Source organism: Coptis chinensis, chromosome 7, assembly GCF_015680905.1.
Source record: "Coptis chinensis isolate HL-2020 chromosome 7, ASM1568090v1, whole genome shotgun sequence".
Lineage (NCBI taxonomy): Eukaryota > Viridiplantae > Streptophyta > Magnoliopsida > Ranunculales > Ranunculaceae > Coptis > Coptis chinensis.
Genome location: NC_141462.1, coordinates 91214105 through 91233073, shown reverse-complemented (window position 1 = coordinate 91233073; position 18969 = coordinate 91214105). Strand labels below are relative to the sequence as shown.

General features: G+C 36.9%; 2 protein-coding genes and 1 long non-coding RNA gene across 3 annotated transcripts; 1 reads left to right on the top strand and 2 right to left on the bottom strand.

Moving 5' to 3' along the window:
- Positions 1–301: 301 nt before the first annotated feature.
- Positions 302–5213, bottom strand: APTX (APRATAXIN-like protein). The gene is made up of 6 exons (XM_086572024.1): positions 5062–5213; positions 4865–4989; positions 3822–4777; positions 2079–2760; positions 1839–2009; positions 302–857 (listed from the first exon to the last, which is right to left on the bottom strand). Exons 1-6 carry the CDS (start codon positions 5090–5092, stop codon positions 519–521), a joined length of 2304 nt encoding a protein of 767 aa, XP_086428150.1. The 5' UTR covers positions 5093–5213; the 3' UTR covers positions 302–518.
- A 7960-nt stretch (positions 5214–13173) lies between these two features.
- LOC147489913 (CHUP1-like protein) lies at positions 13174–17995 on the top strand. Its single transcript, XM_086572590.1, has 5 exons — positions 13174–13934; positions 14038–14354; positions 14429–14540; positions 15533–15664; positions 15739–17995. Exons 1-5 carry the CDS (start codon positions 13311–13313, stop codon positions 15871–15873), a joined length of 1320 nt encoding a protein of 439 aa, XP_086428716.1. The 5' UTR covers positions 13174–13310; the 3' UTR covers positions 15874–17995.
- LOC147489912 (uncharacterized) lies at positions 17726–18507 on the bottom strand. The gene is made up of 2 exons (XR_015202074.1): positions 18104–18507; positions 17726–18004 (listed from the first exon to the last, which is right to left on the bottom strand). It is a non-coding gene; the product is annotated as an uncharacterized LOC147489912 (long non-coding RNA).
- Between the last annotated feature and the right edge of the window lie 462 nt (positions 18508–18969).

Below are 18969 nucleotides of genomic sequence, written 5' to 3'. Positions count from 1 at the left end.
AACATGCTAAGTGATTTCGTACTGTCCACGTTATGAACATTAAATAAGCTGGGCTGCCAATTGCCGTACAAGGATATGGATGTGGAGGGAAGGTACCAAAATAACAGTATGTGACACATATTTGGAATAATCGCTCAATGCAAACACAAATCCGTGATAGTTGTGGAGCCAACTGCTATAAGCTAACACTAGGCTGTTATTCATCTGATGCCCTAGTTAAGTTTTATCAAGTAAATCTCTGCAGAAAATTTGCTATGAGTAAAGATCTAATACGTAATCTAATTTTTCCCTTCACAAAACATAACACTGAATCGACCTCTCATTGCATTGAAACTCCTGGCACCGTGTCCTACTTCTATTCATTCTAGCTCAAAATTCACAACAAAGAGGACAGAACTACAGAGGTACATACTGTTTTTCATCAAACAAAAGCATCCTATCAACAAAAAGGTTTGTATGAAACAAAATGCTTATCAGATGTACACACTTTCACGGATAAGTTTTACGTACTTTTATACCTATGCTTCAGTTTCGGCACCACTAGGTGGTGCTGGTATGAGATGACCCTCTTGGAGCAGAGATGGAGGGAATGGTGCTCGGCATTTGCTAATGTGTGATTTGAGGCGGGGAATGTTAGGATGTGCACTCCTACATCGGTGGCACCTCAACTCCATTGACAATAGCTTCTCGTCGTTGTTCAACCTTGCTTTCCCATATTTACTGATTTCATCAATTACATCTACTGAATCGCGGAAAAAAGCAGTGGTAAACGAATTCCAGTGCTTCTTGTTTTTTAAATGTGTTGAGTTGAAATCCTGACTGATAACATGGAGGTGTAGCTGCTGCATTGAAGGGGTCTGCAAGAGTATTTTATTCCAGTCAGTAACTGTGGCTTATAATCTTGTAATACTCAGTCAAATCCAAATTACTGTCTTTTATACTGGTGCTGCAACATTACCTTGAACTTTTGACCAACATAACTATCCAACACTATTTATGCTATTGATTAATGATTATACATACAGTACATTGTGGTATTTAAAAAGAAAGATCGATGAGAACTACTGTGTGTGCTCATGGTCTTCCATCGTGAGGATGACGAGTGTGAGTGGTCCACAGGGTTTAAACCTAATGGACATTCCAATGAGAACGAGAAATACATAGATATAATATTCAGTCGGGATCCTTGTACGTGTATATCTTACTGGCGTTGGAGTGTTGCAACATAACCCTGAGCATTTGAATAAGAAGCAATCTAAACAATAGAGCACTCTTTACAGTATTAATAATACATACATATCCATACATAACAGTATTCACAACAAAATATAAAGGAGAACTAATATGTGAACTCGGTTATCGAAAAAAAAATAAAAATAAAAAATAAAAATAATAATATTAATAATAATATGTGAACACATGAATCATCATAATCTTAATTCATGAGGAAAAAATTGCACAGGGCTCCAACCTCATGGACTAAAGACACGAGTATAACTATAGAACTTCAATCTGCAGTAACTATATACCATTTACTAAATAAAGGAATACTCGTCAGTAAGAAACTCATGCAATAAAGAAAACAACGAGAGATGAAAATTATGATGCACGGAATTAGGAAAGTATGTCTCCAACAAAACTCACGTAGTTTTAAAATAAGCATGTTTTATTTATTTCTATTTCTAAGTGTTCCTCAATCATTAGCACCACCAATATTCCGAAATATTATCTCCAAATTACTGTAATTTTTTACTGGTGCTGCAACATAGCCAAACAATTGAATGAGAAAAGATATGACCTATTCAGCATCTGTAGACTGTACTATTAATAATACGTACAGAATGGTATCCGAGACGGAAGATCAATGAAGCATCATCTGATGAGAACTTCCTAGCCCACTTCACACCCACGGCATGCATGGTCCTTAGTAATTGAAGGTGTTCTTCCCCTACATCTGCAAGATGATCAAGACCATCCTTTCTTGCTAACACCAGAAGGTGATTTTGTGCCTGCATGAAAGATGAAGTATTAACCGTTGTAACAACAATTATAGATGAGACCAATAGCAGGTCAGTTACCTTGGGGTAAAGATCGTTCAGAACAACCACATCATCTACCATCTCAATGACAACATTACTGTACTTCTCAGGATGGATAGCAATATGATGAAGACCTTGAGCCCATGAACCCCAACTCTTGGGCGTTTCGCCACCAGCATTATCATTGTCCAATTGTGGATTTCTCTTTTTAGCACTAGTAGACCCAGAGAGGCAAACACTTTCATTTGACTCTGAGAAAACATGCTGATTTCCAGGTTCACCATCAAGCCCCTTGCATTTCTTATTTCTCTCAGAGTCATAGGTAGCCCCTCGCTTAATCTTCTGATTGTTATTTGAAAAATCACTAGTAGGCTGTCTCTGTGGTAGATCTTCTCCGCAACCTTTCTCTGTTATTTGCTTATTCACAGCAGATGCAAAACCTTCAAATAGTGATGAGTAGGCCTTACGGAGAACATTGCAACCTTTATTGTAGTCATTGTTAAGAAAGTTTGGTCTGTGGGGATTCATGTTCGGGCCAAGAACATGTATGACATGAGTAACCCCTTCTTTTTTATATAACGGGGAGGTTAAAGGAAGAGGTACAACTAAAGCACTCCCTGGTGCAAGAGACCCAGCCAGTTTCTCAGTTGCAGCTTCTAGGGATGGACCGGCGGCATTGAAAATAGCTGCATTTACTCCACCACCGCCAGGTTTCAGTCGCCTGCACAAACAAATATTTTAATCAGATACCTTGACATGACTGGGTAAGAATACAAGTCTTCTACCCTTACGCCTTTAACCTTGCAAATTTCTTTTAGTTGGCAGTTCTTTAAAATATTTATGGTAACAAGTATCCAATATTGCCATCTCACAAGTCACAACCATAAATGTAATGGCATGACAAACCGACTCGTCAACCATCTTCCTTGTATTAATGGGAAATTCTCATATGTACTCTTTCTTATGCCATATAGCCGTATCAATACTCCTGCATAAATATACGAACTAATGTACTAAAAGAAATTCAATGATTTCAAAAAAGAAAACAAAAAATACAGGAAAACAAAACAAAAGGTTGATACGTTCACAGTAGGCCTCCCTATGGAAACAACATGCTCCATCAGAATAATCATTCATTTCTAGTCGAAGTGTGGATGTTCTCCAGAGGCTAAATTCAGTTTCCTGATGATATGTATTTGGTATTTAGGCATTGTTGTGAGCGTCCAAGTACATCCCCCCCTCCCCCGGTTTCTATCCCTACCCAGAATATGCACAAAAATCACTAAATAATAATGCAAAAAAATGTCAAGTGAAGGTGAAAATACTAGCCCTCATCTACACAGTAACATATGACACGGTCAAGTCATGCAGCTATATGCATGGTCGGCAAAAATTTGTGCGGAGCTCAAAACAGTTTATTATTGATTATGAGTGAATTCCTTTGCCTCTCCCCTATGTTATGCGATGCACCTTCTCAGTGTCTTATGTTGCTTCTACTACAAAATGAAACAGCTGGCACAGACTCTACAGAATTAGCACTTCTTTAGTAGCAATATAAAATCTTGCAAGAAGTGGTTACATACTGTAGGTATACTGGTATAGTTAACAAGTTCTCAAATAATGACTCGAGATGACAAACCACACACAAAGGTAAAGAAGTAATCCTTATACAACCATTGATATGAATTTAACATGTTCCCCGATCCCAGCATACTTTAGCGCCCAAGTCCAAAACTCGAGTGTGAAAAATAGTAATTAAAAACACTTTTTGTTAAAGCTTACCAGTTGGCAGCATTAGCAATTACATTACAGCGCAAACCACCTAGTGTATAAAGCTGAGTTATATCTCCTACAAACGTGAGGAATTTGGCAGGGTCAATATTTTTCTGCAACGCTTTAGCCCTAACCAAAGCCAAAATCTTTGACCGATGAGTCAGGTCTACCAAAACAAGTTTGACATTCTCAACCTTATTAAAAAAATTCTCAACTTCTTCAACAATGACATCAGATGCCTTCTCCAGGTTGAACTGAAAATCAGCAGTCGAAATGGACGGAAATGCAAGAGTAGAACCACTAGAAGAAGTTTCTGAAATCACAGCAGCTGATGAGTCCAGTGGCAAGTTTTCATCCATTTTTATTTCTTGATTTGAATTCTGAACAGCTGAAGGGGTTGTTTCCTTACATTCCTTACCAGCAGGTTCCTCAGTTTCTTCATTAGACACAGTACCATGTGAGCAATTCACATTTGAATCTTTGGCAGGATTCTCAACTTTCTTCAAGAATTTCATGATTCCTAATTGAACCATTGCACCTGGGTTTTTCTGACCAAAACATCCCAATGGCAAGGTATCCCGTGGCCCAAGGGCAGTGTACGTATTAACAACACCTTGAATATCAGTGTCATTTTGGCAAAATGTGATTCGAGAGAACCCTTCATTCAGCTTAGGTAGTTCTTTGTTCTGCAGCATTCTGTTCACAACAGCAGCAGCCTTTCCACCTTGCAAGTTTCCTTCATGACCAGTACGCTTCACTGATCGAGATATACAAAGTCGAGCAGGAAGATCAAGCACAACAGCATGAACATCCACTTGAGGTCCCCCTAGCTTCACAAACTCAGCACGTTGTTGTCTGTCTATATTGCATCTATCTATAAAAACACTTTTCCCATCCTTCAACGCCTCCACTGCACTCTTTAAACACTGGGCTTTTGTCCCAGATTTTCCATTTCCAATGGTATCCTATAATGTAAAACAACAGCTTCTTCATACCCTTTACTAGAAATTGTTAAAACAAGTTGGAATTTACAGAGAGCGATATAAATAGACCTGGCAAACACGAACCCAAGTTCGTTTAGCAGCTTTAATGACATTTTCACAGAAAGTAGACTTGCCACTTCCAGGTGCACCCATCAAAATTACTATTACACCCTTAGTATTCTTCTCCATTTCTTCTGCAAACACAAAACGACAAAAATGACGATACAGAGATGCAATTATAAAAACAGATATTTCGGGTTACGTACCTTGTGGAATCATTTCACTGTCCATCTCCATATCTTCTTCGTTTGAGAATGACAGAAACAGTTGCTTTCACCATTAAACTGGGCTACACGTTGGGCTTTCACCATTTCCTGAATTTAGCCCGAGTCCATGATTGGGTGATCCAAGCCCAAGTGGTGATTTTAAGATAGATCCATATCAACGGCTTTTCACAATAAATTGTGTGCTATATATATTCGGGTTTTATATATATACTAGCCATGCAGCCCGACCTGTGGCCGGGCCTGCTATTTCAAAACCTATTATGTCGGTTAATTGTAGTAATATTTTCACCAGTTGTTTGAGTTATTCGACATAATAGCAAATCTACCCGCCGATGACTGGGTTTGCTATACATTTCTTGTTAAATTAGTAATAATTAGTAATAAATAATAACATACCATTATTAACACCAAGTGTAAAAAATTATCTATTTAATTATTTTTATAACGCTGTTATCAAGCATAATATTCAATGAAAATAACAATAATAACATATAGATATAGAGTTCCCATTACCACATAATAAATTGTCAAATAGGAGATTTGTTATAATATCCAAAGGCAAACAACAATGATAAATTGGATATTATCATAAACATCGTGCTAACTTCTAAGTTCAACTTTTATGCCCGCCAAAGGAAAACTGGAAGAATGGAACATTTACAAAATAAATCACACAATAATTTATATCATCATTTGGCTTCCTTAGAAGTTTCAAACAAAGCATTACAACTTGGAGACTATTATTAGATAAAGTTCACACTGAACTCACAACCTTGTTTGTGTGTGACATGAATGATACAAAACAATTAATCAACAAATCATCAAGAAAATCGAGATCATCCTCATCATCATCTTGGAATGGTATGAGTCTCCAATGGTTCGACCACGTCTTCAAACGTTAGCATATCTATGGGTCCCTTTCTTACCCCCAAGATTTCTCTCTTCATTCTCATACACCTCGTCATCACGCCTCAGGTTGCTCCATCTCATTGTAAAGGATCACATTTAACCAATTATTCTATCAAAGAAGTTTACCCTTCTTGGTATGATTAGTAAAAAGTAATTGTCGGAAAGAAGAGACTCATTTTGGTAGTACCTCATCTTCTGCCAAGCTTCTTTCTCTGTCTCTCTGTCCCAAAGTCCATAGGCTTTCAAACAGGACACTCTCAAAGGTGAAACCGTTGTCATCTTTCTTCTCAATTGGCTCCCTAAGATGCAAGTTGTAACGAACATAGATAAGGTCACTCAAACTCCTTTGAGCTAGATGATTAAGCGTCTTTTTCTATGGATCCGGTTCGGGCGTTTCGATTATGGTCACACCCATATGATGAACATGTTTGACTTAATACTCGAACCGCTATTAGTTTGTAGCTCTAAGCAATTTATTCCATCTTTGTTGCCACCATGCAACTCTGAAAAGTAAAGACACAATTACCAACAACATATCATGAAATCATCATTAATAAGCGGCAGCGAACCTTTTTATTCATTGCATCAAAGCTTGAACTTTGAATATATTTATGGTGACTTTGGTTCATTGAAACCCGTTACCATGGGAAGTCGATCATGAACATCACAAGAAAGAAATGAACAAAATTGGCTCTCGTAGTGTATATCCAAGATCATTTTGGCTTGAAAGTGGTTTTCGAATTCAAATGATGCTCCTATTGTCATCTGCATTCTTCTTCTTGGTGGGTTGTCCTCTATATATCAAAGTAAACATCCATTAAAAGCTTATTTACGGAACTTACTCAAGTCATTGTGGTAGCTTTTAGAAATAGAAATTTGGCATTCCCAGTGGACAACTTAAACAGAGTTTACTATCCGCGAGACCTAGGAAGCACGGATCTCTAAGGACCGCAGCGACAATCACGACCACGAATCTGTGGACCGCGACATTTTTCAAAAATATAGGACACGGATCGTCATTGATACGTTTAAATAATATATATAATTGAGCATTTTTCACCAAATTCAAATTAAAATGGCAATTCTACTTCATATAATTGAAGATTTATCCATGGAGGTTTTAAAAAGAAGTTTTCTTTTTTAGTAGATTAAAATTAGTTAGTCAGGTACCACTTAATCACTTCATCTTTCTTCTCTTGCATCTCTTCTTATTTCGGATTTTATTTCATTTTTTTTTTTTTGAAGTTCCAAAAAAAATTTGTGAGATTAATATTAAATGTCCCCCGCGTGTCGGAAATTAAAAAATCGGATACTCCAAATCGCGTATCCGGCACGTATCGGGGCATATCCGTGTCGGGACGGATACTTCACCCTTACAAAAATATCCATGCTTCATAGAGAGAGGCGACTAAAATTTTGTCAAACCTTCGGACAAACTAAGGTATCACCTTGACTTGTCACCAATATCATTACCATTCTTTGTCTATATGAATTTGATTGATATTCATAGTGCTCACGTAGGTTCCTAAACAAAGCATGCATCATAAGAAATATGGAAGAAGATTTAGACTCGATGGTTCAAATTTTTAAACCATGGGAATTATCGTGTTGATCAAGTGGAAGGGCTAAAAGCACTCATTAGAGTCATTCCCATTTGGTCTATCATAGAATTGAGCACTAAAATTGCTAAGTAGGTGGAGTAGGGTAAGAGTATGTACCCTTTTCTTGATGGTCCAAAAGAACACCTTACGTATAAGGGGAGTAGTAAAGGGAGCCAATGTATTTGTAATACTTCTTACCCGGCAACCTTTATGTGCCTTGGATCCACGATCCCCACATTTATCTCCTTTTGGTTATCGGTTATGGACTTTATATCCTTCTCTAATGGAATGGATAACAAACACTCATATGAGGGAGATGCTTAGTTATAACAATAGTATGTCTCTTCCCAAAGGTCTATCCTAACGGTTTTACCTCCTCAGAGAAAATGCTTGAAAGCGGCCAATCTTATTATCGAGTTCCAATCACAACCGTTCGGTTACCCGAGAATGGGATCTATTATCCAGTGAACCATGTGCAACGAGTCAAACTTACTTGACAGTCAAACTTATGAATGAATTAAGACATGAATATTACTCACGATGGAAATATTTACCTCTTCCCGTTAATGGTATGCTCGGAAGGTGAGTGCCAATGGCATTGTTGGAAGGCGTAGTTTATACCATTGCTCTCATGATCCGAAGACCCGCCCATTGAAGCCGCATCGATCAATCACCAAATAAGACTTCATCTATAGAGGTACAAACTTAAATATATAGCAAGGTTTGGTGCGGTAGGTTTGTTAATTACAACAATATTTCTTTGTCAAACAAAGAACTGCCTACTCTAAATTTTAATTAAGCAATCAATTCCGTAAAGGGAATTTATCCATTAGCCACATCAAGGGGAAGTATAGACACCGAACTAACACATTTCATATTGTTATATTATAGTATTCGATCCAAAGCCTCCTAAAGGCAACTCACCGTAATGTCATGGCCCCTGTTTTAAAAAAATTAGCGGACTTGTAACTCTTGTTCAAGTCTCCTAACGTAATGCACTATCTCTTCTTTAACGCGGGAGGTGATGAATCCGTTCTTTGTTGTTTTAGTGTGTTCTCCAAGCAGAAAAGAGAAAGAATTCAGTATTTTTAGTTAATTAATTAATAAGAGGTGATGATGATGATCATACATTGTGACTATCATCGATAATCAAGATAAGATTTAACATTCAAGGAAATGAGCCAAGGTTTAAATCCTCGTCTTCTTCGAAACTGTGGAGAGACCTTTTGTTTTTATTTTTATTGAAGTGGGGTGTTTCACGGAAGGAAAACTGGGTGTTTAGGGTTATTTTTTTATTAGATAATTACTAAAATAGCCCATGCATAATGAAATAAATAACATATGAAATTGAAATAACCGGACGTAGTTTTATTTTATTTTTTTCAACCAATATGAAAATACAATTTTGATTTATATTAAATTAGAGAAGACACTAAATTCAGGGGCTATTTTGGTAAAAGGTAAGTAATTATTTTTCAAGTAGGGACTATTTTAAAAAACTTTGCTGATGTGGCTCATTAAGTAGAGTAGGGGTTGGAATTTGGCCCTAACGACCTAACCCTACCTCGACCGACCCGACCTAAGCCCTATAAAGCCCTCACAACTAAAGCCCTCCAGAGTTTAGGGCCAGACAGGTGCCCTAAATGCCTTCTGTATTAGGGCTAAGATTCTAAAACATAGGCCCGACCAACCAAGCCCTAACCGCCCCTATTATTTCATACTTTCAAAGATATAAATACACATACCATAATGTCCAACTCTTTGTTAAATATTTTCAATTAAAATAACATTGTCCAGTAATTTATCACTTACACCCAAGGGTAAGTTTGGAATAACTTGTTTTATATAACAAAAACTTGTCAACTTAAAAGAATGAGTGAAGAACAATGAGCACTAGCCTAATAAAAATAAGACTTTATTCCTTTTGATCATCAAGTCAAAGTCCATAACTTATTATTCTCCGATTTCTTTTCTCAATTATTTCTTATAAATTATATTTTTATTCACATCCAAGCCAAGTCTAAAACTAAAGATTTCCTTCCACACCATTAAAAAAGCAAATCTGTAATCATGAATTGTGTGGACCAGACATTTATAACATAGAAACCAAAAACAACATTTGTCGAGGAAAAATGACATTTGTAATCTCAAACCTTTCTCCATCACTTGTTCAAAAGCCAATATTTTCATTTCCATATCTGAAAACTTGAATCACTTTTAAATTAGAAGAAAGGTAATATTATATTTGTTTGAATCTATTATAAAATAATTTATGATATTACAAATAGTTTAACAACTTCCATGACCACCATTAACCAAAACTATTATGTTTTAAACTTCTTTATATATATTACTTCTTCCTTTTAAAATGATAATATAATTATTTGTCTATGTATTTCAATGTTAAATGTAATTTTAGTAAGGTTTGAGTAACAGGAAGAACAAATTCGAACTCTCGATGTCTTGATTCGTTAGATTGTGGATGTGCATTTTAAATTTTTGGACTTATCTGAGGATTATTACTTAGATTGGTTGGACTTTTGAGTTTGTAGATTATTGTACATTTTGTAATATAAATGAGTTTTAAAACTGATGTAAGTAAAAAAAAAAAGAAAATATATAGGCCTGCTCCTAAAGCCTAAATTCTAAAAGCCTTTTAAAGAGGGCTAGAGGTCGAGGTCGAGGAAATTTGAGGTTTCGACTTGTGACCCTACATGACCCTCGCCCTATCTGTGACTTTTTTAGGCGGGCCGTTCCTTCGAAGGGGACCTAATATCTTAAGGGCTTTTTATGTTTAGGGCAAACCATTTATAGCCACCTATATGCTGATGTTCATTGCCCACCCCTAATTATAAGCATCCTGGAAGAACCGATATTAATGTAGGTAGGATATATTTTTTTAGTAATAAGACAAATGAACATTTCGAACCTAAAGATTAATACTCGAATTCTATTATTCACGCCTATAATTGCTGAGAATAATAAGGTCTATATTTTTTAAATGAAAAAAACATATTATAAAAGGTAGATTGGAACTTCAAATTAAAAGGTTTTCAAAATCAACTTAGGTTGGAAACTTCAATACCTAAATAATATCAAAGAAGTAAAGTGTTAGCAAGTAAGTATAGATGAAAACATGAGTTAACGTTATATATGTATGTGTAATTCTTGAGCAATTGAGCAACTACAAAAAAAAACTACATTCTAAACTTATAATGGAAAAATATATAATCGAATTTTTTCGTATTATATCCATATAAAAGACAAATTGTATGTGTGACTTTTTTTTTTTTTTTTTTTTTTCGTTTTTTTAACCGGATTTTAAAACAAACTATTATTCAAAATTTAAAATTTTTGACTTATCAAAATTTTGCCGTCCATGAATTTAGCTTCTATACTGCGTTGGAAGTTGACAATGGAGTAATCTTAGTTGCATTGCTAACATAATCATGTGCGTTCTGGCCTAACAATGCTACCACTTAAGGAGTTCGAACTTTTACTTGGAATGGTTTTGTAAAGTCGTTCCCAGTGGCATCGTCTTATTTGGTCACGCTTGATGTGTAAGCGCAATTGATAATGCCCTGTCCCAAAACTCTCAATTAACTAATTAATTATAAATATTAAATAAGAATAAAACAGGAACCAAGCCCTTCATGCCTCATTACAAATTATTACATGGAATTTTGTTTTTACCTTTTCGGTATGTACAAGTGGTATGAGAGATAGGGTGGTGGTTATCGGGAAAAAAAAAAAAGTGGTATGAGAGATCTTTTTCGATGGCAAACTCACAAGGTCAAAGTGCCTTAATAGCGGACAGTGGCAGCAACTGTTTCTCAGCTCACTCACTGTTTAGTTACCTAAAAAAAAGCTCACTCACTATTTTATTATAGACGATTCAAGCCATTTCAGTTCCCTCTCGAATACGTAAGAGCAAAAAGCACCACCTGCCTAAGCAAAAGAAGGTGGTGCAGTCACGCCCATGGGTCCTCTAAATGTCCCACTAAAACGTGCATGCCCCATACTCAAGGCAGTGCTGCATTTTGAACCATTTATTCCTTTTTCAGTACCATTTCAAACTTTCAAACACTAAGAAAAATCTTCTAATATCTATCAGCGCCTTTGACTGTCATCATTTGTTTCGACAAGTAACCACGAAAAACTTTGGTACACACTTGCATATATGTGATGTCCATTGCCTGCTGTATGACTCCTTATGAAAACTAATCCACATTTTTAAATTTATATATGTGCAATGATCTGCCCAACAACCACAAATGAATGCAAAACTTTCATAATTGCGCAACTATAGAGGACATGTCTAAATTTTAAACACAAACTTTAAAACGAAAGTTCAGCATGATGAAAATTGTATTAAGAAATAACAACTTTTGCGCGCGTTGATTTTGATTTTGATCAGTGAAAAAAGAAGAAAGGCCTTTCTAGTCAGCATCATACATTGCTGATATCTCTAAGTACATTTTTAATCTATAATTACTTTCACTAATGTAACAAAGAAAAAGGAAAGTATGCATGAATTCAAAAATGTAATGAGAATCCCTTTATCTTTCTCTTTTACTTTCAATTTAGTTAGTCTTTTTAAAGACACCGTCTATTTCTCTTTAATTTCCTTCTTTTCTTTTCCTCTAATCTCTACGCACAGCTTTCTCTTCGATTCACATGCTTCTGAAACTCTGAAAGTAGACTAAAGATGAGTAAACATGCTAACGAATCAACAAATCTAGAACCATTGAGCATGTGGGTGATATATGTACAACAAGCATTTTTTTGTTTGGTAAAGATATGTATAGAACAACCCAAATCAGGACCAAAAGCAAAAAAAAAAACTGAAGCTATAAAAATAAAGATGCCTACATATAGGCAGTTATAAGTTTGCAATCAATCAATTTTCTTCCACAACAGGGTCGGTGACAATGCACCTCAGGTTTATTATATATGTATACATTCTCCTTTTTTATCAAACAACAAAAGCATTTTTGATTAATATCTTCGACGTCAACCACCCTTCACTCGTACTCCAAAAATTACATGTACATGCCAAGAAATAGTGTGTATAACTAAGAGTTAGTGCTTTCCCCCTTCAATTCCTTTTAACGATCCCAGCAAAAAGAGCAGACCGATCCCCATTTTAACCACGAAACAGCCACCAACAGATTCAAACCTGAATGGTTTTTATTCTGATACGTATTTCCCACCATCTTCATACAAGATACAATCATACAAGCATCTCTAGTGTATTCAATGTTCAAATTCAATTTACACTGAGAAAAAGGAGGAACTAGAGAAAATTTTAGATTAATTTTTGACTGACAATTTATTGTTACCTAACATGACTTTTCCTAGGAAAGCAACCTCTCCCAGGAAGCTTTATTGCCAGCCAAGCTCTCAAATCTCACCAACAAATACAAATTTACAAGCACTAAACACAGTGGTGAAAGGGTAATTCAAACGAACAATAGCGAAAAAGTATACTCCTAAATGACAGGAATAACCTCATCTAGATTATTAGTTTTTAATTTTTTATACTAATTGGGCCACCATTACTGAGTAATCAAGGGCTAGTATCTTGATGATGAAACATATGTCTTACGGGAGAATGCCTTGACAAATAAGCAAAATCTTGCATAAAAGAGGAGCAGATCTAACATTTCAATTCAATTCCATCTACCTATTACATTCATTCAGTGAACTAAACAAAGAATGCGGAGTGATGAAGACGACCCCTACCTTAATATCACTACGAAAGAGCTTGAAACTTCTCTGCAGAGAAACTTATGCCTGGAAAGAGAAAACGAGCAACTGAGACAAGAAGTGGTGCGGTTGAAAGCCAAGGTTTGCTCCCTCAAAACAAAAAATATAGAGAAAAAATCAGCACCTCGTAAGAAGATGGCGTCTGGAAACAATACGATTTTATCACTACAGAAACAGCTAGTTGAGCTCAGCATTTCCGAAGTCAGTCCAACAGGAGAGAAGTTGGATTGCAAGCCAGATTCTACTGAAACCACAGCAAAGGTGGAAAAGCCATCTCATATACCAAAGCCACCTCCAAGAGCTACTAAAGATATGCCCGAGGAAGAAAATGAAAAAAAGGTAAAGCCTCCACCTGCACCACCACCACCACCACCACCACCACCACCACCATCAAAATCCTTGGCGTCTGCCAATGTAGTCCGCCGTGTACCAGGCGTAATGGAATTTTACCATTCACTGACAAGGAAGGATGCAAGGATAGATGGCAAAACTTGTGCCGCAGGGGTTCAGTTTGCTGCTAATGCTAGGAATATGATAGGAGAAATAGAGAATCGCTCAACATACCTAATGGCTGTAAGTATATGTTCTTCTTCTCCTTCTTGTTAGGATTCAAATTAAATGTACTTCAGTAACTCCATGTGTCAGAGATCCAACTTTGAAAGTGTACTTTGAACAGATAAAGTCAGATGTTGAAACACAAGGGAATCTAATCAGGTTCCTGACGAAAGAAGTAGAGAACACGGCCTACAAGGAGATCTCAGATGTGGAGGCATTTGTTAAGTGGCTCGATAGAGAGCTGTCCTACCTAGTCGATGAAAGAGCTGTACTTAAACATTTTCCTGAGTGGCCCGAGCAGAAAGCAGATGCCATGAGGGAAGCTGCTTTTACCTATCGTGATCTCTCCAACCTGAGATCCGAAGTATCATCCTTCAAGGACAATCCTAAAGAGGCCCTTTCACTATCTCTCAGAAGGATGCAGGCGTTGCAAGACAGGTGAGAAAAAGCTTTTACAAGAAGTTGGAACTAGTATGTCAATACGGGTTCTGTGACACCAACTGTAATTACAGGTTGGAACGTAGCGTTCATAACATACAAAGGACAAGGGAAAGTATGAGCAAGAAATACAGGGGGTTTCAGATCCCATGCGAGTGGATGCTGGACAACGGGATGATCAGTCAGGTATGTAACAGTGTAACATGTGACTACAATTGGTTTAAGTATACACCATCAAACCAATTACCCAAAGCAAAGTTGAATTCTGGGAACTAAAATTTTATCATGAATTGTGAAACCACTTACACCTATTGAGCTTGAATTATGTCTTACTAATTACAATTTATATGCACCAGAAGATTTAAGTCCTGAAAAATAACTTCATTACGTAAAGACGGTAAAGTGTAAGCCTAAGTTTCCTTCTACCCTGGAAAAGTTTAATAAAACACATACAAGGCACAAGGCAGCTGCTAGAGCATGCAATTTCATATCACACTAAGCTGTACTGGATTACTGAAAGTACAAACAAACAAAAGAATGGAAGCAAGACTTATCAGCAACAACTCGAATACTACCATGCCACAAGGGAGATTCGGATAAAACTCGTCCAGTAACTACACAATAAAAGCTGGAAACAATACGATACTTTTATTCACATGACAATAAATTCTTACCCCGGTGTGTTTAACAACCGCAATGGAAACATTAAGCAAGAGAGTGTAACTCCACATATTAATAAATAAGAACCTACGTAAAATGAAATTACTCCGCACTTCAGCAATATATAAAGGTTACCACTACCGCCAAGCAGAACAAAATTGTACCTTTATACTGCACTAACTTACAATGGGAATGATTGTAACCAATCCGCATATGTTCCAGAGGCCAGAGCAAGAGCGTAAGGGAAGACAACGCAATTCCCTGCTTCTGCCTCACCCTGTCGTACATGTGTACGTAGAGGTATAAGGAGTATACATTTAAAGAGACCTAAAAGGCTCAAACCCACTTGAGCATAAACCAACGGGAAAAACCATTTATACTCACATGAATGCTGATGTTCGTAGTTGAGAAATGACTAGAAGTAATTGTAATCAACAAGGAAGACAGATTTCTTTCTCTACAAACAATCATCTGAAAGGCTTAACATTGGTCAGTTTTATGATTTTCTCTGTCTACAGTTGAAATTGAGTTCAATGAGATTGGCCAAGGAGTACATGAAAAGAGTTGCTAATGAGTTGCAAAACAAAGAATGTTCCCCGAAGGAGGATTCCATGCTTCAAGGTGCCCGGTTTGCTTTCCGAGTACATCAGGTAAGTTTCCTTCCTGTCCACCTATATATTCTCTTCCCTTGTTTCCTCACTAATCATTCGGCTTTGGCTTCCAGTTTGCAGGTGGATTTGACACGGAGGCCATGAATGCATTTGAAGAGCTACGGAAGATTGGAACAGGACATCAAGGAGACCAACAAACTATAGGCAGTCTAGCACAACTACACTCTATTAGATGCCAAAGTCGCTGATACTGGCATTATTGTGACTGATGCATAATTTTTGTAGCACGTCCTTAAACTTAAACTTTTACCACACACGGATAAGATTCCTTTACACATCCACAAATATTTTAAGTTGCAATGTTCCGTAGCAGCTCTGGAGTATGCATTGATAAATTTTAGGTATTTGATATCTTTTCCTGGCATATGACAGTGTTGTTCGTTGAGCTAGTTCCCTATTGAAAGACGGAACAAAGCCATTACAGCATGAAAATAATTTTGATGAAATCATAGTGTTGCTCCTGCACAGCTATTTCGCTATTGAAACAGAGAACGAACCCAGAACAGCTTGAAACCAACTATGACCAAGAAAGGACTTGAAAATAACTAACCAAGGACAATTCCAAACCCCATCACATGCTTTTTTTCGGAGCTGTCAGTCTGTCACTAGTTCTCACTATGATTTATATGTTAATCATTTGAAAGCTCGAGTTCAAGAACAATAAAAGAAATGTTCAATTAGCTCCTGAATCTGCCAATCTAATACAATTTATATGTTCATCATTTGAAAGCTCGAGTTCAAGAACAATGAAGCAACATAAAAGAAATGTTCAATTAGCTCCTGAATCTGCCAATCTAATACAATTCAGTCAATGCACGTAAGGTAATATCTCTCCACCAGTCACCCTTTTAGAGCTACCAAGTTGCAACTGAATGAACATAGATAGAAGCATTTCCCAAGATAAATCTTTTATTCTAAGTGGCTAAACATATAAGGTTTCGTTGATGTTCTGCGCAAAAAGGGGATATCAATACAAAACTCACCTACATAAGGGTAGTAACAACAAATTCACCTACGCTGGGGTCAATTAACGTGGAAGAAAGCAATACAAAACTCACCTACATAATAGTAACAGCAAATTCACCTACTGCAGGGGTCAAATAACGTGGAAGAAAAGCTTTTATCAAGTATAATCTAAAGCCACCCCTAACCCAATCTTCCTGTAAACATGGATGGCATTTGAAATTTCTCCTATTTTCTTAGTTATTTTCCCTCAATACTGGAGATAATGCACAATAACCTGCATCACCCACATTCCAAAACAACAAGTGGCATGATTCTAACTGGTAGCACTAGCAATCACAAGCCAGCTCCTCTCACATGGATCAAATCGAAGTAAACACTAGGACTCGCAGAATTTTCATCCGTCTACTTTAAACCAATTATGAAACATCTGACAAGAATACACTTGCAGACTGATTCATACTTTCATGGGAACCAATAAAAATAACTCCTTTACCACCGCTCACACCCCTCATTATATTTATTTAAATAGACGGCTAGTATAAAAGAAACAAATACAGCAACATACAAACACTAGTGCTCAGCTATCAAGCCCAAAAACATGTTATCCACCTCAGATAGGGAGAGTGAACCACTCTTCTTTCGAGCAGGATTAAAATCCCGTCAGCCTGAAAGGATAGGTTGTTATTCCACATTACATATAGCTCCTTCATCCGAACTTCAGACGACAAGAATCTAAAAACCCATTTACAAAACCATTGTACATAATCAAAAAATATATATAGCACGTGTCACCAAATAATATACCCCCCTTGTGACACATAAAACAACACAATGTCACACTGTCTCATGGTCATATAAGACGAAAAATATAGTGGGCTGCTTCACCTCCCCAATAGGACAACTACTCTATCAAACCCATCTAAACATGTCAATCTCTACACTTTTAGTATCAAAAGGTCCTACAATCATCTCATAGTGTTGAATCAGATTGATTCAACAAATGAAAACTGCAACCATAACAGCTTCCAACACACCATAATCATTGAAATAATAAAACTAACAAAACATAAATAATGACACGAAAATGCAACATTGCCATTTAATAACGTTTAACGACAAAATATAACATCCAAACTAAAACAGAAACAACCATAACATATTGTATTAATCCTCACTAGCTTAAAAAAATAACATTAGAAAATAACATGAAACCACCACTCAGATTAGTGACGACCGCCGACCAGCATGCCCAGAAACTAAACCCCCGCTCCAGCTCTCCCCTTCTTTCTACTTAGATCTCTGTCTCATCTTTCGGCGCTTTCTCTTCAACCTCCTCATGCGCTTCTTCTTCCACTACAAGTAATAAATAAATAAAATGAATCATCAATCACATGTGTTTAAAAGTTATAAATAAATAATAAATGTTAACAGAGAAGGTTGTGGTATTGTTACCTTGGCCCTCATGATGGTTTGAGATGTTTTTTTTCTCTCTGCAAAACCCTAAGCTGAAGATACACGACTGGGGAAAATGTGAGAAATGAGATTAGATTGGGTTCGCTTTGTATTTATGCTTCAACCCTAACCGTTTATTGGACCTGGGCCTTTAAGTTAAGGTACAGTGGGCTTGAGTTGGATGGGCTTCACCGGTAATTAAACCCATTTAAAAGAGAGATACATGGATTGAAGTGTGGCGCAACTGTCACCCTTCACTAGGGGCCAGGCGTATTGAATGGGGAGAAATGTATTGGTTAGCTGCTAGCTGCATTTGCATCGTCATGTTTCTTCACATTCGCAAACTGCTGCACTAATGACTGCTGGGCCACCTGAGAGCGCCAATACCAACTTTTACTTCCACAGCGCTTAGAATCCGAATCATGCACTTGAAATTGTATTTATTGGGCCAGCCTCCCAACCGCTAGCATTTTACAGGACAAAATAGTTGTTTACAAGGCTTATTTGACACCAATGTGGCGTGTCCAAATAGCATGTCGTACAGGACCTTGTATCACATCTACTGATCTACATAGGTTCGAGTGCAATTGGACCATCACTTTCACCTATTAAATGGACCAAAACTTAAGAGACCCTTAAATCCTAAATGTTAATATGGTTATCCACTCATCCATACAATTTTGAGTGATCACTTCCATTATAGAGCTTTGAGCATATTTTGTCATCACATAATTCACATCTTCAGCATTATAAGTCTGATGTCTACATGAATAGCCGATGTTTGTTAATTGTCGTCGTCTCTACTGGCGATAAGCTCTAAGCGGATGCAAAACGCCCAAGTGGATTTTCTCTTTTGTTTTTTTTTT